Genomic DNA, 20,527 nt, shown 5'->3' on the forward strand with positions numbered 1-20,527 from the left:
ATCAGAGTAGAAAATCTGGCCATTAATGCTTTATCAGTTCTTACCAAGTTTGTTCTCACTTGACTGAATCATAGAAATTTTAAAAATGTGTATAGGCTAAGCATAGTTGAACGTCACAGATACGGTACAGATAAGATTTTTGGATAAGCATATGTAAAAGGGAATCATCTGTCAGAACAACTTGTTTTTTTCTCACTCTTGGCCAGACTAATATTTGTTTTCTGTTTTCCATGTAACCTGCCAAATGCATGCAGGTACCATTGTGGGAGGCTGGCATTTGCTGAACTGCTAAATCCTCTCTAGCTCTGGCTTCTTCTTATGGCCAAATTTGTGTCATCCTTTTGTTTTTCTTAGTCTTTTAGGAATTGACAAAGAATACACTACCCACCTTGCCTCTTTTACAGGACTGCTGTTAGTACACTTTATTTCAGGTGCTAAGCACTGTGTACATCTTCTGAAACGGGTGTGGATGTGTGTGTGTGTGTCTGTGTCTGTGTGTTGGTGTGTGTATTCATACACATGCCTCCAGAAACACACGGTGGAAACCATCAGTCCTCAGATCCTTAGCCACAGAGCTGGGCGTTCTTTGCTAGTTTCTACCTCATCTCACACAATTCCCTTCCTAATCTTTTTAGGTACAACCAGATGAGACACGTCCAGATTTCTCCCATTTCAAAATAAATTTCAAATGAACTTTTGTAGGATTTCCCTGTTGAATAGTAGGCAGCCAGAGAAGGAGTTCTCTCCTCTGAGTTAGAATTTGGGTGAATCACTCAACCTAACCAGGCCAAGTTTCCCTTTCCGGGTAACAGGGATAAATAATACTTATTGTGACACGGCAGTATAATTTCAGCCATTATTATGCTTTAATTATTATTAAATATTATTATATTATTATATATCAGCCATTATTATGCTTTAATTTCCTTGTGGGGTATCCTGGTTTCGGTAGGGATAGAGTTAATTTCCTTCCTAGTAGCTGGTACAGCACTGTATTTTGGATTTAGTATGAGAATAATGTTGATAACACACCAATGTTTTAGTTGTTGCTAAGCAGTGCTTACACTAGTCAAGGACTTTTCAGCTTCCCGTGCTCTACTGACTGAGAAGGCTGGAGGGGCACAAGAAGCTGGGAGGGGGCACAGCCAGGACAGCTGACCCAAGCTGGCCAAAGGGACATTCCATACCATATGACGTCATACTTATGCTCAGCACATAAACTGGGGAAAGCTGGCCAGGGAGGCCGCTGCTCGGGGACTGGCTGGGCATCGGTTGGTGGGTGGTGAGCAACTGCATTGTGCATCACTTGTTTTGTATATTATTATTATTATTATTATTATATTTCAATAATTAAACTGTTTTTATCTCAACCCATGAGTTTTCTCACTTCTACTCTTCCAATTCTCTCCCCCATCCCACCGGATGCGAGCGGCTGTGTGGTGCTCAGTTGCCGACTGAGGTTAAACCATGACATGAGGGAAGGATGAGAGAAATGCAAATGTTATCCATGAGAAAGACAATGTTTGCAGTGGAGTAAAACCATTGCAAATGACAGGCTCAAGAGCCATTCTAAAGTAGACATGGTGCAATGGGAAATTATGGCTAATTGGGACTCTGAAGATGTGCATTTGGATAACACAGTACATAGACCATTAGATTTCTTTCCCACATAGAGTCATTTGCTAGCATTTCCTCACATCCGAATCCTTTTTTTCCCCAATTTCCTTTGAGTTTGATGTAACAGGACTGGCAAGGTCTATGTCTCATTCTAACTGTGTCTTATTCAATGTCTTATTCCAGCACCTTGACAGGAATCCTCACGGATACAGGTCTCAGAGGTAGACAAATTCCCTCTGCAACATTAGGAAAAGTGTCTGGGTGTCTCACAGCGACCCTAACTTTTGCCACTAATGAAGAAAATGTTTCTGCATGGGTTCAGCTGTGCTTTGGTTTTATTGCCATCAGCCAGGCAGTACCATGTGCAGCTCCAGCCCAGCTGCAAATATATGCTGATGTTGCTGAGCAGGATGAATGAGGAGGTAAGAAGAAGCTGGAGGTACTGCGGTGTGGGAGGGCAGATGGGGTAATTGGAAGTAAAGTGATGTCGAAGACCACTGGAGTAAGAAGCAGAGGAAAGTTGTAAGGAGGTAGGACCGATTTCCTAATCCACAGGAAAGCAGGCTTCGTTAGATCTGCAGAACAACCTATTTTATTCAAGTGTTGAAAGAAGGAAATACTCAAAATGAAACTATGACCAAAGCTGGCCAAACACTGTGGCCTCTGATGTCATGGCGAAGCCCTCAGCTCAGCTGGTGTGTTTGTCATGCTTGTGACTCTGCATGTGTTTGCATAGCCCTCTCTATTATGGCCCTTTTGTGCTTCCTTCTCTCATTACTGTGTTCATTATTTTCTGACAGAACCTCATCGCCTTTGCCTTTTATTATTTCCTTAGTGCTGGTACCCGCAGCAATATCAAACCGATGCCAGCAATTAAGTGACACCACTGCATGTTTCTTCACAACATTGTCTTCCGCATGCCGACCTTTCCCCAGCAAAGTGCCACACGTTTTAATAGCCTACATTTCCCAGCCTTGTCTCTCTGGATGTCTTCTCCCTCATGCAGTGGGTGACCAGCCACTTTCAAAGCCCTACCTTACCAGCTCAGGGCATTTTTCATCTTCAGTCACAGCCCTGTAATTTGCAAACAGGGCTCTGTGCTGGCTGACAGGTCAGGAAGCTAGCAAAATAGTTCTTTTGGTTGAGATGATTTTATGTTGAGAGCAGGATAGGATCATGTATTTTTAATATGCAAGACAACATTAACAACAGTCAGAGGTGTCAGGGGAGAGGATTAATATTTTGTTTCACAGAACAATTCAATCTTCCCTTTCAATACAGCTGCTAAGTTTTTTACCATAACTAAATGTAATTAAAGTGCTGCTGATCTGCACCATGATTTGTAAATTGGAGTCCACTGAAAAGCCCCAACCAGGAGCCACACAAGCACATATCACTCCCCTGCCTACACTGCTAGCCAAAAAGACCCACGGCCACATGGCCTTTGTGACATTATCTGGTGTTAGTTTGGCAGGATTTATGTAGCTTATTACTGTGCAATAGGCACAAGATATACCATTGCCTGTGAAAGACAAACGATAACAAGTCTTCCTGCAGAATTTTCTGGCAGTCTGGATTTGGCTGTGCAACTAGGTCAGCTCTTTTCTGGCTTTCTACGAAAGCCACTCTTTTGGCCTTTCAGTCTTTCTCATCTACATAATGAAATGGCCATAATGAAATGAATCCTTTTTGTTCTTCCCAGTCCACCAAAAGAGCTGACATTTTGATGGTCACTCCTCAGTTCAGTTCTCCACATTTGGCCATAGCCAAGTACTGCCTACTGAGGCTCTGCGCTGTCCCAGTCTGCTACTGGTTCCTTACTCTATGTCACTTGTTTTTCATAGTCATTGTCATCCCCTCCACCCAATGCAGCCAGAAAATGAGTTGGTACTTACTTGTATTGCTGTGTCCTGTAGATCCCTGTTGTGACTCCTACAGTAGTAATAGAAAAAAGGTACGGTGTGTTATTTTTACGGCAATTTTTAGCTGCGATACTTGCTTGAACATTACCTTAACAATACAAACAGCATTGCTAATTGTTCATTCAGTTTCAAAGTAATTTTCAATTACAAGAATAAATTCAATATTTCTTTGAAAATCCATTAATTCTAAGGCTCGTAAACTTATTTCACAACAACCCTTTAATGGTGCAATTCCTTGTATAGCTATTATGACTCTCCTGCTCATTATTCATTTATTGATCAGCCAAAACTCGTCTATTATCTTCTACAAGTTTAGATGAGAAGACAGAGGGAAGACCAATATTGTTTCATGGACCACTGGATTCCTGAGGTAGTAGCACAGCTGGTCTTTCCTTTTCACAGGTTGATATTGACAGCACTGGAGAATGGAAATACAGACTTTACTTCTGGGTCCCCAAGATTACAAGGTTAACTTGTATCACAACCGCAGCATCTATGAATATGGTGCAATAAATCAGACCGTTTTTTCCTCACATGCAAATGTTCACATATTTTACTCACAGAATTTGTTTGCATTCATAAAAATATAAAAGAAGCCTATAAATAGAAGGGGAAAACAAATATAAACGATAACAAAACGATATTTAAATTAAGGAAAAAAAGAACACTTTGCTGTGGATGACAGCAGGGAAGGTATCCTGTATGTAACTCTGCTTCTGAATAACCCAGACATGCACAGGAATACCACCTCATATACATGCTGCAGTTACAACTGCTCGGAGAGGCCAGGCACCCACAGCAACACACGCGGTCATTTTCGGTGAGGAATCAGGCGCTGGACCAGATCCCTGGTCCACAGAGGCTGAGCGATAAGCCAAATGCACAGCTCATCAAGAAAGGAACTACAAGTCCCCAGATAGCTCCAGGATGCTCCAACTCGGCCGAGCTGAGACTTTGCTGCTGAGTCACTCAGAAGCATCAGGGGCTTGGGGCCCCAAGAGTTTCTTGACATCTCTAAATGGAGGTTGGCTGGACCGCAGGCACTGGGGTCTCGAGGGCTCAGCTAGTCAAATCCCCTCGATCTGCACCATTTGCTCTGGAGTCAAGGCTGTCCTTTGATGTGTAATTTTTATGCTGTAATACACATCTGCAATTCACTGCCATCCTACACACCTGAAATGCGAGACATCAAATTTTTGGGCAAGCCCTAAGGGTTTCTACCTTCAACTGCAGTATGAAAAGATCTGTACCGTGTTTCACATGCCAACAATAATTTCTCAATAATTTGAAATTCTCTACTTCTGACAAATCGCCTCAGCTTTCTGTGAATGCTTCTGATGAAGGGATATTAAACCCTGTTTTTTTCTGGTGACTGAATATAATCTTAAGAAGTCAGGATCAGCTTGCAGTGGTGATGTAGTGACATATACACTTGAATTTAAATGCTATTCTAGTAGCCAACCAGGCTGCCAATAAAAGTAGGCTATTAGAGCATGTTCAGTTTCCAGAATAGTGAATTTATGTACCTAGAGAAGTTGGGGGAATACAATCATTCTGACGGAAATACCCTCGAGTTTGTAAAAGTGTTTGAAACTGCTAAAGAAGGATCTTGCTCACTCTTTTACATTTTCATCAACCTCAGGAAGAATGCACTCTCCCCTTTAACTGCCTAGCACAGTATCTTACCTCTGCCATTGGCTCTGCATAGTCTCAAATTTGACCATCAGCAAAACATATGAGCTAAAACATTTTCACTTTTCCTTTTAAGTGATTCTTTAAAATAAGTGTCTTGATTCTCAACAAATTATTCTTAATAATAAAGGCCAATATAAAAATCTCATAGTGAAACAGAGAATGCTCCCACTGATGTAGGAAAAAAGCACTACTTTATGTAACTTAAAAACCAAAGGTGAAGTCTTCACTTCTGGAGATTATTTTCTAGTGCATTTGCTCCAGCTTGTTAAAATCAACAAGAAAGGAAAAAGTAAATGAATTGAGCATGTAAAGAATAACATCACTATGATAACTTAGCTTCTGCTGAGAATAATCACCCAATAGCTTTGTGACAAGACACCAGCTCTCCTGGAGTGGATAAATTAATTCTCAAATAACAACATGATGGCTGATCCCATAATATCACACACACATAACTAGAAATCAAACACCTGATCAAACTTTCAAGACATGAAATCACAGTAAAAATGAAGAAAGAGAGCAAAGCAGGCAGCAGAATTAACAGCATTTTTTTCCCCACACAAGAGTAGAGAATTAATGCCTGAACATGAAAGCTCATTCGCACAAGCATCAAGTGAGCTCTTATTTACCAAATTTAATTATTCATTTAAAGTTTATTTATTAAGATGTTTTTAATAAAATTACAATCAAATAATGCCTGATCATTTGTACATAACAAAGTGAGACAGAGATAGGAGAAAGGAAAGCACACACAGCCTGTCACATCACACACTCATTCAATTATCCTTAAGCTTTGAAAAGCAAGAAATAAAGAGACTGTTGTTGCCCCTTTCTTGTAAATTCAAGAGTACAAATTAATTCCACAGAAAAAGAAAATTCAAAGTTAAGGATGAAATGTAACTTTATGCCCTCTATTACATAAAGGACAGTTCCCTAAATGTGCTCTCCCAGCAGCGCTGTGCTGAGAAACCTATTGGGCACTGCCATACGTGTCAAACCTGACCCGGACTTTCCTTCCATTCTTGTGCATTAATGCAGACCTCCCATGTTAATGAGGTCTGATTCCATATACAGGTACAGCATATGCACATACATCCCCCCCATCCACCGAGCATATAGATGTATAGATGGACACATCCACACGCGCAGTTTCAAATACGCTATTCTGTTACATTTGTTATATATAAACCTCAGTTATTTAGCTTTTATTACTAGACTGATTTCAAAACCACTCTAGCCATAGTTGCTGTGGCCTTTGCAACTTTAATAGCCTAATTAATAAATTTCAAGTTTCAAGCTGTCAGATCACTAATTACTTGAGTTGCAGGTTAAAAGCAGTGTGGCATGTATGGGAACTAATGATGCTGACACTCAGTTTTTATAGACAGAAAAGTAAGGATGATTTGCATCCTTGCAACAGGGCAGGAGTCCTACAAGCTTCTCTTTTTCTCATTCCCAAAATGATGAGTATCTTTACACTTGGGAACTGTCTTCTGTTAAAAAGGATTGCAGCCTACTTGCTTCTCTGGCTGGAAGAGTCATTGCAAATGAACTGAACTGATCTCTCAACACTGCCATAAAGACTGAAAATGAATTCATGGTACCATGCATCGCTTGGAACTAAGAGATGAAGCCGATGCCCTGAATTTAGCCTTTTAGCCTCTGCTAGCCTTGGCCACTACTTAACTGACAGGCCCATTTATCTGAATAATGTGCGATCCACAACAGTTTGGTGTAGTCCTTAGGTTTTAACAAGTTGGGACAGCTACGTAGCTTGCCTGTGGGAAAGCTTCCTAAGAGTTATGGAGACATCCCCTGTGAGATCCAATAAAGATTTTACACCACACTTTGTGAAAAGCAATAGCTAGCTTACAAATGTTTCAAAAACATGTTTGAAAAATTAGGAAACCATTCTTTGCATTTTGGAGCCTGAAAAGCAGATGCCTTCTAAAGTCTGCGACTGTACAGATTCAGAGTAAGCCACAGAAGTAGCTTTTAATTATTTTAAAATATTTTAAAATAGAGGTGGTGTCTAAAATTAACATGATCTATGGCCAGTAATGCAGGACTTTTCCAGGACTCTGGTGAGTTTTGTTAGCTACTTGTTCCCCATCTCTCACAATGCACTCTAATTTCTGACCATGCATACCACCCAGGCCACAATACAGTTTTGATGTTATTATATGTACAAAAGTATGCTCATATATTATTAGATGAAATCTTGTCCATCCTAAGCTTAAATAAAATGGAAATTCTACTTTGGTAAGAGAAAAGGAAACCACCTAGAAAAGGCTCTTTAAAAATGAATGGTAGATCTCTGAAACGGCTCTGCAGTTCAAACTATTAGAATATTTCCCAGAGAGATGGATGAACAGGCAGAGAGAAGATGAGAAAGTCAATATCAACCATTATTCACATATCTTTGCCCTATGGTCTGTGGTTCTCCTATTCCTATATTTATCACAATACATTTAGTTGTGAGGAATTGCATTCATGACGGCCACACAGATACGCTGATATGTGCACACCTTGCCCATGCACGTCTGCACGCATGCCACTCAAGTACATCACGTAGTGATAATTACGGCAGAAACTGCAGAGCTGCAAGCACTACTTCGTTTTTGTCATCCATATCCGGGCACTTCACCTGCTTGTAAGCTGCTGATCCATCTATCTCCTACTGGACTTAACTCTAACGTAACAAGCCTCTAGCCCGCCTACCATCTTCAATCAGCTGTCTACCTTCAACGAGCAAATAGGCAGTGAGTTATTTCCTTCTTTTTCTTTCATAACATGCCAGAGGTGTTTTGGTTTACACCCCTGGTACTTCAAAATCATGACGCTGTCATCCACAGAAAAGCTGTTTTACTGTAGGCAAAGCTTGAAGGTTTCTTGGCTTTGTGGTTATAATTACTCCCTGCACTAAATTTTGCAGAATGGACTTAAAGTTACCAAAGGAGCTTGCTTTAACAGGAGAAAGGCTATAAACAGCATCAATACCATCTTTCAAGCTTGAACACTTCATGAAATATGCTTGTGGCATGTAAACAGTATATGGTGATACAATGGGAAGTTTTTATTGGCTCTTGCGTAAGATAGCTGATTTCATTCCCTCCTGATTTACCAAGTATAAAGAATGTGGTTTCCCCAAGCTCGTGCCGATGAGCTTTACCATGCTGCACTGCATCCTCCCTGGGATACACATACAATAGTGGAGCTGGTTTCAAGGGACCATCAGCAGGACCAGTGGCCTTGGTCCCTTGAGGGACCAAATACTTCGCTGGCAAATACTTCTGTGGCCCCTCTGGGCATCATGGCACTGGGCTGCCTGCCTCTCTAGCAAAGCTGTCCCTGAAGCCAAGTTGGTGGCAGGGGATGTATGCCCACTCCTCAGCCCCCAACTGCAGAGGCCAGTGTCTTAGTAAAGCCCACCTCAGACCTCAATGGTTTCAACAAAAATCTCGGCTATCGAAGCCAAATGAAGCAGGAGCAATGTATGCGAGCAGGAGCGTCTTGACTCGCAGCAGCTCTCTGTGCCCTGAGGTATCAGTCAGGAGCCTCAGCAGGTGCCCACAGAAGGCACCACATCTGGACACCCCACCAGGGACACCTGCGGTTTTGCCTTGTGGTGAGGAACCCATGACCCACACACCAGCATCAGTGCTGCTTCCAGGAGATATGCAAACAAGACCGTGTAGCCCTGCAGAGGCTGTAAGCAGGGAAAAGGCAGGGGATACTGGCACACACACGGAGAAGGTCATCAGCACGGCATCAACCTCACCCCAGAGACCTCACACACTTAGTCAGGGCTCATTTAGGACATGTTTTGAGGTGCAGGAGGCATGTTTCTACACGATGTTGCATGCCTTACCTTGTTTGGGAAGGGAAACTTGCTTTGTTCTGCCTTTCCTGGTGTGTGAATAGCCGACAGTGGTGGAGGCCATGAATGGGTCATCTCCTGAAAAAGAATGTTGTACAACAAACTGTGTTTAGAAAGTCAATGGAATAGGAGACAATGATAGTATATCAGTAGCAAGAGTGCCTGGGTAGTGGAATATTTAAGTTACTGCAGCTTCTAGGAAATGCCCAGTTTACATATAATCTAGACAATACATGAGCTACATTGATTTTTATCACAGACTCTTGAGAGCAGTTCTTAAGCACCGTTTCATTTTCCTGAATAGTTAATGCATCTTAAGTGCAAGAAGTTTGATTTTTCTGACAATCTGCAACCACATTTTAATCATGCAGTGTATTCTGGCTGGTGAGACTAACAGAACTTTTTTTTTGTAGCATGGGAACAGAAATTTCAGTTCATGACCAAGTAATGGGGTACACACTATGGACTAATCACGGAATAGATTTCACAGACAAGGTCAGAATGATAAATGCTCAACACTTGCTCAACAGTTAATTCCTAAAATTGCCTTTATCATTGTAAAGGAGTTGAGTAAGGTCCTAACTGCAACGTGTTTGTGCCTTGCAGGACACAGACATGTGGCAAGCCCTAAACAAGGTGTGCTGCACTCCACCTTTGTCTCCTCCCTGTGTTGTTTTGAAGGACATTTTTTAATAGCTAAGAGACATACGTAGCTTGACCTGACTTGTATGCAGTCATCCTTGACACAGCTTCAGGTAGCAGGTAGACACGTGTTCAATACCATTATTATTCAAGCCTGAATGAGTTGGTCTCCAAAGCAAGGCTGCATTTGGTGAGGTGTAAATTAAACACTTCAGACAAGAAGTTTGTTAAGAGAGAGGCCCCATATTCCTCTCTAGTGCAGGCTGTTAAAGGATGGACATGTTTTTTGACATGTTCAGCACCAACAGCCATAATATTTAGTACACAGTAACTTAACAGAATTAATATGAGAAGCAGCACAGAGTGTGACAACCCTGAAGAGTCGGCCCGTAAGTTTCAAGAGCTGAAGAGCAACTAACATCCTGCCTAAGCAGGGGGCTCGCTGACACTATCAAGAGTTTGCCTGGCAGATGCTTTGCTGGGTTCTGATACCATTAGCTGACTGTGGAATTGTTTCTCAGTGATATTCCAAGGAGTCGTGCTGAGATCCACGATCAGTCCCAAAATAATGCTGGAGTTATATTTCCATGACTCATTCCTTTTTAAAGAGAAAAGAAAATGTTCTTGTTTGAAAAAAGGTGCGGGTGAGTCTCTTGCCCATCCTTCATTAGCGCTGATGGAAGTGCCTCCTGACCCGGCACGGACTGAGCTGGGGCATTTTTTACATAGAGGAAAGTCTCCGGCTGTTCTGCCAATGAAAGGATCAGCCCTTTCAACATAGTTTATTAGTAATAAATGTCACCTTTAAAGCATTCTTGATAAACAGTTTATTTCCTAATAAAAACTGCATTCTTTTATTTTATTTGAGGCTAAAAAGTTACATGATTTATTATACTTCTGTAATCTACGTGTGTGCCTCTAATCAGAGCATCATCTGGTTGCAGTTTCAGTATCAGAATTGCTTTGCTTTTCAGTTCTTTGAGGCAGATGATTGTTCATCTTATGACTTCCTTATCTGATAAGTGCCAGCAATAGCAGTATATAGTATTTTTTAATATACAGTAAGTTCTTTAAACTCAGGCAACAAAAATCACAGGCAACCAGACTGATGTTTGCTACAAGTACCTGGCACATGTGCTATTGTTTTCAAAAGATTAAGGAATTACATATTGAGAAATATTCCAACAGTAAAGGTTTATGACCATAAATTGATGAAGAGGAGATTTGCAATGTGGACATTTAATTCTAAGGCTGTGATCTAAAAAAGTATTGCTTTCTCTCCTGCTTTTCTCTGCTTTTCCCTTACAGGACCATTGGCTTACTTTCTAGAAAATGGGATGTTTATAGACTATAGTGCATATAGACTTTAGTATAGACTAAAGGTGTTTCCACCGGTAAAACCCCATTCCCCAACAAACAAAGTGTTTTTTGCCCTGTAAGTTGAGGTGCTGATCCCAAAGGTACCCATAGGAATGAACTATGTGTCCCTTTCTTCTGAAGGGCAATGTTTTATGTTATCTCTGTCAATTGAAGAATCGGGGCAGCCAGACTGGGAACGTCTGGTGGCTTTGACCTAAAGTTATCCTACTTGTGAAATATGCTATTCAGTACTTATGATTTCCATTTGCCCAAGAAGCAGTTCCTTCAGGTTATATGGTGGCTGACCCCCACTGTCACCTTCAGGGAAACATCTGAGAAGTCTGCTATATGCCATACAGAAACCAATCTGTTACAGCAGCAGAGCTCTTCCCTCCCACCTTGCCTGCCCGAGTCTGACAACGATGCCTTCATCCAGGGAAAGGACCAGAAGGCTGATTAAAAATAAGGGTGACCTTTTTTTTTTTGACATGTCAAAATCTTTCATTTCTTCTTTTCCCCAAGATTATTTCTCATCCACACTTCAATGAAAAATGGCCTTAATGGTCTTTTTTTTCAGCTAGCTTCTGTTCTCCCTTTTTACTTTGAGTTGTGGTATATAATAAAGCTTTCTACATAATTTGAATTTGACGTAACCCTTTCTGACACAAAGATTTAGTAAGACCACTGATATTTGCCAGGGTTAATAATTGCCATTATCATGAATATCTGAATGTGAGTTTACTAGAATAATATTTTGAGTTGTGACCATATGGTGTATTTATCACTACCTTTTGGAATTCAGACAACTATAAAATGAAATCAAATTAGAAAAAAAAAATCAGAAAACTAACATGAAAAATACCCCGAATTATAGGTTGTCACCACTGAGGAGTGGTAAGATTTAAATGTAGTAAAATATTTTTTGAAAAGAGAAACATTAAACTATGTGCACAGACTCCTTCTGGCTGCCAAGAACAGAATCTCAAAAATCAGGAGAAAGGATTTAGGTGTCCAGCAACTGTCAACACTTTGCAAGGTCAAGCAGAAACAAATCCAGAATATGTTCCTGTGTGCCAAATCTCGTGATTTTAGACTCTATCTGAAGATACTTGAGACAGATTAAAAGCACTAGTGGTGACATGATTATATAAAGATCTTTTTTTAGTACATGGTGTGAAATGTTTGAAAACGTAAGCCCAAACGGCAACTATGTAACTAACTAAATAGAAGGACTCAACTTTTATTGTTAAAATAAACTTTCATGCATAGCTTCTCTTCTCTGCTCAGCTAACTTGCCTGTCTTTGGAGTTTGGGATTGGCAGTATTAGCATAAAGCACCCACTGGACTGAAAACAATGTTTCAAATAGACTGATGAAAATTTAAATGTACTTAAGATCCTCGGCACCTTCAAATTGGTGTTAGAACATTGATGGACACAAAAGATTTTTTAAATTAGAAAGAGAAAAAAGCAGGGATTTTTTTTTAGCTTAAATCAAACAAAAAGTAAGTCCGAAACACCTGGCACCAGAAAATGTTCCAGCCGCTACAAGATAATGGTCTAATTTGAAACCAGTTTAGATCTTTCTCCAAACTTGATTAAGTTAACCTTAAATTCCTGAACAATGTTAATTAAAGGAAGCACTGAGAAGCCATTTGGGGTACAGAAGTGGGGAAAACAAAGATTTCTGGATCAAAGAAGGAAGCCCTGACTACACTGCTTAAAAATACATGTGGACAAGCACGCATGCCTAACTGCAGGACAGCTTGTTTGAGATGACGACAACTGCCCTCCTCCTCCCGTGGCCAGACGCACAAGACCGAGGGGTGGCTCTGAGACCCCCTCTTTTTTTTTAACACAAGTTTCTCCTTGTGAGGGTTGCAGCGATGTTGTTTCACACTGACATCTTTGCGGTGGTGGTGATGGCACGTCTCATTCACACGCATATTGTAACTCTACAACTCTACTTGTCTCCACCTGTAGTAAATCAGTTTTCAGCAGTTATACATAAACGTCCAGTTTTACAAGCTATAAAGGTCCAAGCCTAGTTAATCTTAGTCAATGTGCCAACTTGGCTTTTCTTCTTATTGAAGGGAAAACCTTCAAATAAAGAAATCTATAGTATTGCATATCCTTGCTCCAAATTCAGTTTCCGCAGCAACAATTAAGTAACGAGACATTTCTTGTGGATTAATGACTGCTTGGCAGTGTTTTGTTTGGGGCTTTTAACCCTAGCTTGTAGGTAATTTTTCAGGAAAAGTACCATGCAGAGGTAAATAATAGTATTCACTCTAGACTTAAGGCAGTGCTATTTATCTAGTGCCGTCAATCTTGCTGTGTGGTACGATACCAGGAAAGGTTGAACTGATTCAGAAAAATTGTAATTAATAAAAAGGAGGGGGACCAGTATCATCTAGATTTAAAGTCTAGCCACATGAATTATCTTGCTGTTCATTCGCTGCCAAAACCAGAACTTATCATCAGGCCATTAAGAAAATTGACTGTTTAATCCTCCTCTTTGCTTGTGCTCACCTAGCCAATTTTTGATTCATAATATTTTGTCTCTCCACAGATGATGATTTAAGAAATGTTTGTAGTGTCTCATAAAGGGCCCTGTCAAACACCTTTTGAAAATTATTTTAGCTGGCTCAACTTCATCCACTGCTCTACCGACATGTCGCAGGAATTATAGGAGATTGGTGAGATGCAATTTTCCTTTGCAAATACTCTGCTGGTTAGATCACAGGGACCGCAGAGGCTCTTTCTTTGTAGTAACCTACACTAATATGCAGATTTTAGGGAAGCATTAGATATATTTATTCAGCTGGAAGTCAAGGCAACACAAAGCTAACACAGAGCTTTCCAAGACCCTTTAGCAAGTGATCACAGGACAGTTTGAGAACCTCTAATCCAGTTACTCTTCTGTCTTCATAAAATCAGTTGGTTTTTTTTTTAGAGGAGACTCTCTCTTTAACTGCTGTCAGTTGGCAAAGATCCCTTTCAGTTCAGTGAAGCTACACTGCCACTAGCTGACAACATGGCTATGATTTTAGTGTCAAACATCCAAAGCAAAGAGCAAGGGATGCACTGAAACTTTTGGAGAGTATGTTGAAGCTGACAGCATTTCACTGTGGTAAGGTTCCCATGATGTGAAAAGCAAATTTTCTTTTTTTAAAATTGATTCCTCTAGTATCTGTTATTGCTGCAACTTTTCTAACCCAAACCTCAAATATACACCTGTAAAACAGAAAGATAAAGCTGTTTCCTCTTGTTTCTTTACGATGTCACTTATTAAAGCTACATCTACTTAACTCTTTTTCTTCTTCCTCATGAGCCCTGTAGTTTCCTTTGAGCACTTGATAATTTTCTTCTTTCCATTTGAGCATCTTTTATTTTGTCATTATCCTTTTGGTAACGTGTTATTCAGAACCACCACCACCCAACAAAATATCTTGCCATTTTCCAGCTTCTGTTGTTTCCTGTTTTACTCCCTTTCCATCCACTTATTTGGACAGGTTTTCATTTATAGTTAATTTTTACGTCACGTATGATGCCAAATGCTTTCTAAAGTTGAGATAAGTGACAAACGTGGTTTCACCCACCCACTAACTGAAGGATGAAATAAGGGAACTACTACGAGCTCCCTGTCATAGAGCTGAAATAGCCATAAGGACACCATTTACGCCGAGCTGGATGCCAGTTCAGCACTGAACCTCAGTCAGCAGTTCTTCTGTCCCCCCTACTCCTGATAAAATGATTTCAAGGAGTCACTTTTTTCATAGCAATCTGCTGCAAAACACATTCTACCACATTTCCCCTTTGGCTCCAGTCCCAAGGCCCTTCAAATGCCCTGTTGCTTTCTGTAATCTGAATTCCTTTCAATAGGCTTCATCGGTATAACATCCGAAGATATATGACAATCCAGGGGAGAGTGCTTATCAAGGAATTTTTTTGTTCTAAGCAAAGAAATAAAGGTAATTGTGTAGCTTGTGACTGTGTCATTTGTGCTGTGCTTAGTTCTTCAGACCTGCATGGATGGGCATCAGCTGAAATTTCGTGATGGTAACAGGACTCTGTGTGTGCGTGTGTGTGTGTGCGTGCGCACACACGCCTGTGGGCTGGGAGGAAGGAAAGAAAAAAAGAAAAATTAGGCCCTTGGAAAGGGAGAAGGTCAGAGATTTTGCAGACTGCAGCATTAAAGAATGTGTTCAGCATTAAATCTCCAGATGTTTGGTATCTACAGAACTAAACCATTCCAAATCATGAACGTTTGCAACGTGATCTGTGGATCAATTCACTCTACAGCAAATCACAAATGCCAGTGCAGTAAGTTTCTGTTTGGAATACGTTATCTCTGCTTTAGTGGAACCATCCTGCAAATAACATGCAACATTTAGTCAAGGTTCAGCAATCTAGGACAGATAAATGTAAAAGAAGGCTACAGCTGCTGACTTATCAAACTGACTTATTTAGGTCCTTCATTATATGATTATAATTCTTCAACAAAGAGTCTTGCAAATTTTTATTCATTTTTGGGGGACTAAATGAGCCTATAAGTCCAGAAGAAACTATGGATACCCAAGAGAAATGTGGTTTGATTCTAAGAGCAAGTGTTAATTAGGGTATAACCCATGCCATGCTCTCTCGTATCAGAGTTTAAGATAAAAAGATTTATCTCTAACTATCAGGAAAGGAAGAACGTGACCCTTTACAGGTAAATCATAGAACAGAATTTAGAGGGTTTCCTTAAAAACTTTTAAATATTCTTCACTGAAATGAAAAAAAAAAAGGACAAAATTTCTTCTTTAGTCGCAATGATGAATATCTGTTCTTAGCTAAGAAGCTATGGTTTTAGATGAATGCATTGGGCCATATGATATGACAAACTGTCTGAAAACCAGCCTTGCCTGGGCAAGCTGAGATGATGTGGTTAATCAAGGTACAATCTTTATTAGTGCATTAACCTCCTGCACCCAAGGACTGTGGAGTCTAATTTCTGAATTGCCATGCAAGACTGATGCAGCTAGTTTTCTAGTCTCAGTTGGCAGCAAGCTAACAGAAGTGGCTAATGAAGATGAATAGCTGCCTCTTGGGAGTCGGGGGAGGAGAAAGAGGAAAGGAAAAGACCTAGGATACTTCAAGGTCCAGATCTCTGCATGATTTCAGATAATAATGAAAAAGTGCACATAGTCGACATTTTCAGAGATCGTAACAAGCATGTTAATTCTGCAGTCTGCTAACAAAGCAATGGTAGCAGCCTCAGGATTGCTCTGGAAACATTTCAAGAAGTTAAAACAAAGGCTATTGAAAATAAAGACCAGGACACTGGTCAGGGTCTTACCCTGTTTTTGATGGATGATTGTATTAATATGGACAAAGGAGCAGACAAAAAAATGCCCAAAGCTAAAAACCAGACACATTTACTAAGGAAAACATCTGCGGTTTGGAGAAGACAAAAATACCATCATGGTAAATATTTAGCAATACTGAAATATCTTTGCCATAAATGCATGTAATGTTCTAATATGAACATCCCTTTAGTCCAGACAAAAATACACTGCTAAATTTAAGGAGGTCATTGAAGCAAGATTTGTGGGGAAAAAAAAATCTAGTTCTTCTGAAACTAGACAAATTTTTCAAGTTTCTTATTTTGTGAAAGGCTGGAAGCTTTCTGATAGGTACATTAGTAGTCCTGGTTCACCTCCTGGACAGAAGGTGAAATAGCAGGTCACCGGTTTGGCCTAATTTGTTCTTAGTTCCAGTCTTTCATACTCCTGAAGCCAGTTTAAGAGGACTTGGGGTACCATAAAGATTTACTTGGTTCCTGCGAACCCGAGGGCTCATACAAAGAGCTTTGTGCCTCTACAGTGAAGATTCACCAGTGGGTATGAATTGATAATTTTAGCTCAGCTTGTTCAGCCAACTGATTGAGTATTTCAAGCTTCACGAACTTATGAGTGACACAGTAGTGGCTGTGTGCTCTGTGCACAAGTTACGGGCAGACATTACATGAAGTAAGTACCTTGTGCGCTGGGTTAAGGTTTAAGGTGCTACCAGAATGCCTTTCGGCTAACGTACTCGCGAAGGCTGCCAACCATAACAAGAAGAAAGCAAGCTTCTGTTCCGTGCTACTACAACAAACTTCTTGGTCAGTTTGAAAAGATGATAGAGAGGGTAAGAAAAGACCATAGGAAGAAAAAAGTCAGAATTAAAGTATTAGAAGTTAAATTGCTGTCAAATGTGGCTCTATAAAGCATAGCTCCAAGAGGTTTTGCACTTTTGGTTTCTTAATGATATGAGATGAAATGTGCTCAATTTACAGGTGAAAATTACACCAGGCTGGGACCTCAGACTGTGGAGCTGAACATCAAGGCAGGGACTCCCCTTCCCTTTTCCCTGTTGTAGCACAGAGAGGTTCTGCAAGGCAAAGCAGCCTGTAAATCCTTCCCAGACAACCTTGCATGGATGTGGCTGACTGCAATTAGCAAACAATTTTGTTTATGATGCTCTGACAACTTGGGGAATCTATTCATGTACAAGCCATTTATTCTGAATGAGATTAAGAAATCAGTGTAGCACTGCATGCTTCAGTGTATGTGAATTCAACCATCTGTTCTCAAGGTTGCATCATGTGCCTCCTAGATCTGAATTGACAGAGAGATGTTAAATCTTGATGGCTCGTATTCTAGAAGTAGCACAGTGGCACAATGTGATGGCTGAAGCCGACAGAGACCAGTTCAGCTAAGAATACAGAGGTGTACAGAGTTGAACACAGACAAACTTATGTCTACAAATGAAGAATACCATATATACCTGATAGACTGAGACACTGGACCCGGAAAGGAGTTAGAGATCACCAGAGGACAAGCAACTGAAAATAATCTCCCAACATCTCATGCTCTTGCCCAAAGAGCTCATTCCATCATTGTGCTTTTGAAAATGGAGAAGTAAGTAGCACAGTAAAATTGGTGAGGCCAATGCTGGAATAGCCTGTGACCAAATTTCTTCAAAAATGTTGGAAATTCTGAGAAGGTTAAAAAAGGAGCAAAAAAAATCACAGATTTTTACAGAGATCAGCCCTGTTAGGCTAAGAGCTACTATGCTTGATTTGCATAAGCATCTTCATAGGGGAAAAAAACCCCTCTAACATGACTTTTAGAAAACTTATTTGTAGCCAACTGTCAAGTGTCCCAAGGTAAAAGCTAGAACCTCTACACAACACCTTCAACAGGATTCACAAGAGATGACTGAAAAAAATCAAGGTTGTTCATGCTTAATAGGAGTCCATGTATACAAAATTTCCAAATAGGTCTCAGTGGAAAATGTTGTCAGTTCACAATAATATAAAAAGATAAAACCCACTAACTTCTTGTATCATGAGCTAATGGACAGAAGGACAAAAAGGCAAATTGAAGTTAGGAAAAAAAGAACAACTTCTCATGAGCTGGTGGCTCACTGCTGGGACGCAGTGCTACGAAAATGCCTGTCTTCATCTCTTGAAGTCTTAAGATCAAGAAAGGATGTTTTTCTGAATGATATGCTTCAGCCAAATACGAGATAATGGGCTCAAAACAGGGGAGAGTGGCTGCAGTTATCTGGCTTGTGACACAGGTCAGAACGCTAGTCAGACTGGGTGATAAAATACACCATTCAGACTCACACCCAAAATGTACCTAAGTGGGATTCTTTTTCTTTATTTTGGAGCTTCTTTTTCAGTCCATCAAAACCCTTAGCATTTATGATTCTCAATACAGGCTTTATAAGTCAAGAAAACATGTGGTCTATTTGTATTCACATGTGAATGCGAAGTACTGACCACAAAAGCAGTGATTAAGAGAAATGGATGTTCCACTGTGTTTTAGAAAAGACAGAAACAAAAGTTTGCTCTTTCCTTATGTATCGGTAATCTATCGCCCATAGTTGTCCCCTGCTGCTTTTGATTGTATAAGGTCAAGATGCATCACAATTAACCTTGGGGATTTAACTGAGGGGTCAACACGATGAAGGCATCTGTCTGACACTCTTGCTACAGTCAGCAGAAAGATAGACTCCAGCATTGAGCACATCAGCGGACCTAAGATCTGGAGCATCCTCTAGAAGTGACTTTCTATATTGTCTAGATATGGAGTCCAGATTGCAGTACTTAGTCCTAAAGTGCCTCCAACTGGGGGCGTTGAGTCTGGCCTTGTGCCCCTTGGAGCAAAGCTTTATTTCTTACATGTTCATATGGCACCTAGCACAGAGATTTTGATCAGTGCTGGGCCTCTCTAGTTGCTACAATCACATATACAAGTTGAGGGAGAATTCAGAGATGACTTCCTGGCAGTGCTATTATTTCAGCTAGGCTGCCCTGATACTTTTTCTTAGACCATCCTTAGGTTATGTCTCTATCCTCAAATCTGAGAGCGTTACCACATTTCTGTATCTTGGCCATCTGCATATCAGGATGAGAGTCAAGCACTCATAAAGCCCTGTTCCCCACCCTCCCTATGTTTCTTGGAAAAATACATACTCCATATGACCTTTTAATACCTTCACATTAATTGCTGTTCCAGAAAGGTCATCTGTGATCATCTAAAATGTTTTTCTTAAATATATAGACAACCCAGTATTAGGTTTTCCAGTTTTAATGTTGTGGGTAGTGGGAAGGTTAGCTGGCTGGCTATCATCTTTTTCTTCCAAAAAGTCACATTTGGATTCTGTCTCAGCCTGGAAGAGCAGTTGGACAGCAGAGGAGAGCTGAGGTGCTCTCCATCAGGCACACAGCCTTGATACCGGGAGTCGGGACTGGGGTGTGCAGGACCAGGTCCATGTAGGCACAATGAATACCCAGGGTGGCTCTTTGCCTCCTGTTGTCTTCAGTAATGCACATGCCCTCCTTCCCCTGGTAGGCGTAGAGGAAAGAGGGTCTCCGTGCTACCAACCTCTCACCCCGGGGCCTGGGGAATGAGCCCTGGGCAGAAGTGGGAGGCAGGTGCAAACATCCTCCTCCTCCCTCCAGGGGTTCCTGGTCAAACAACACGGATTCTCCCAGAGAATCAGCCACCCACACTGGAAAAAATCCAGCAAGGTGGCAAAGCAGGGCTTGGTGCTAGAGCCAGAGGCTGGTGGGCCTGCTCCAAGACTCTTTGCGATGTAAAAGGCTGGCTAGATCCTGCTGCACTTGGAGAATTGAGTTAATAGCACATCCTTTTCCCCATGTGTAGTCCAATTCCTACATGTATTTGTAGGTTATAATGTCTCTGGGATGAGCACTATCTTGTACCATGTACATGGCACTGTGCATACTTAGGCTATGATTTTGTTCAGAAGTTACCAGGAGCAGCAGGTTTTGTTGACTTTTAGAGTGGTAAAAATACCAGCACAAGTGGGCAGAGATTCAGAGGATAGTCCCTCTTAGATAAATTACCGGA

The 20,527-nt window shown here is 40.8% G+C and overlaps 1 protein-coding gene across 1 annotated transcript in view; it reads right to left on the reverse strand.

Annotated features, from left to right (window-relative positions):
* Window positions 1-20,527, reverse strand: part of AFF3 (ALF transcription elongation factor 3) — a 333,696-nt gene that overhangs the window by 126,658 nt on the left and 186,511 nt on the right. Inside the window, exons 6-7 of the mRNA XM_076328910.1 lie at window positions 9,106-9,192; window positions 3,513-3,549 (exon numbers count right to left, since the gene is read on the reverse strand). Of these exons, the coding sequence (XP_076185025.1) occupies window positions 3,513-3,549; window positions 9,106-9,192 (124 nt within the window). The remainder of the gene's footprint in view (window positions 1-3,512; window positions 3,550-9,105; window positions 9,193-20,527) is intronic.

Source organism: Aptenodytes patagonicus, chromosome 1, assembly GCF_965638725.1.
Source record: "Aptenodytes patagonicus chromosome 1, bAptPat1.pri.cur, whole genome shotgun sequence".
In the NCBI taxonomy this organism is placed as follows: Eukaryota; Metazoa; Chordata; class Aves; order Sphenisciformes; family Spheniscidae; genus Aptenodytes; species Aptenodytes patagonicus.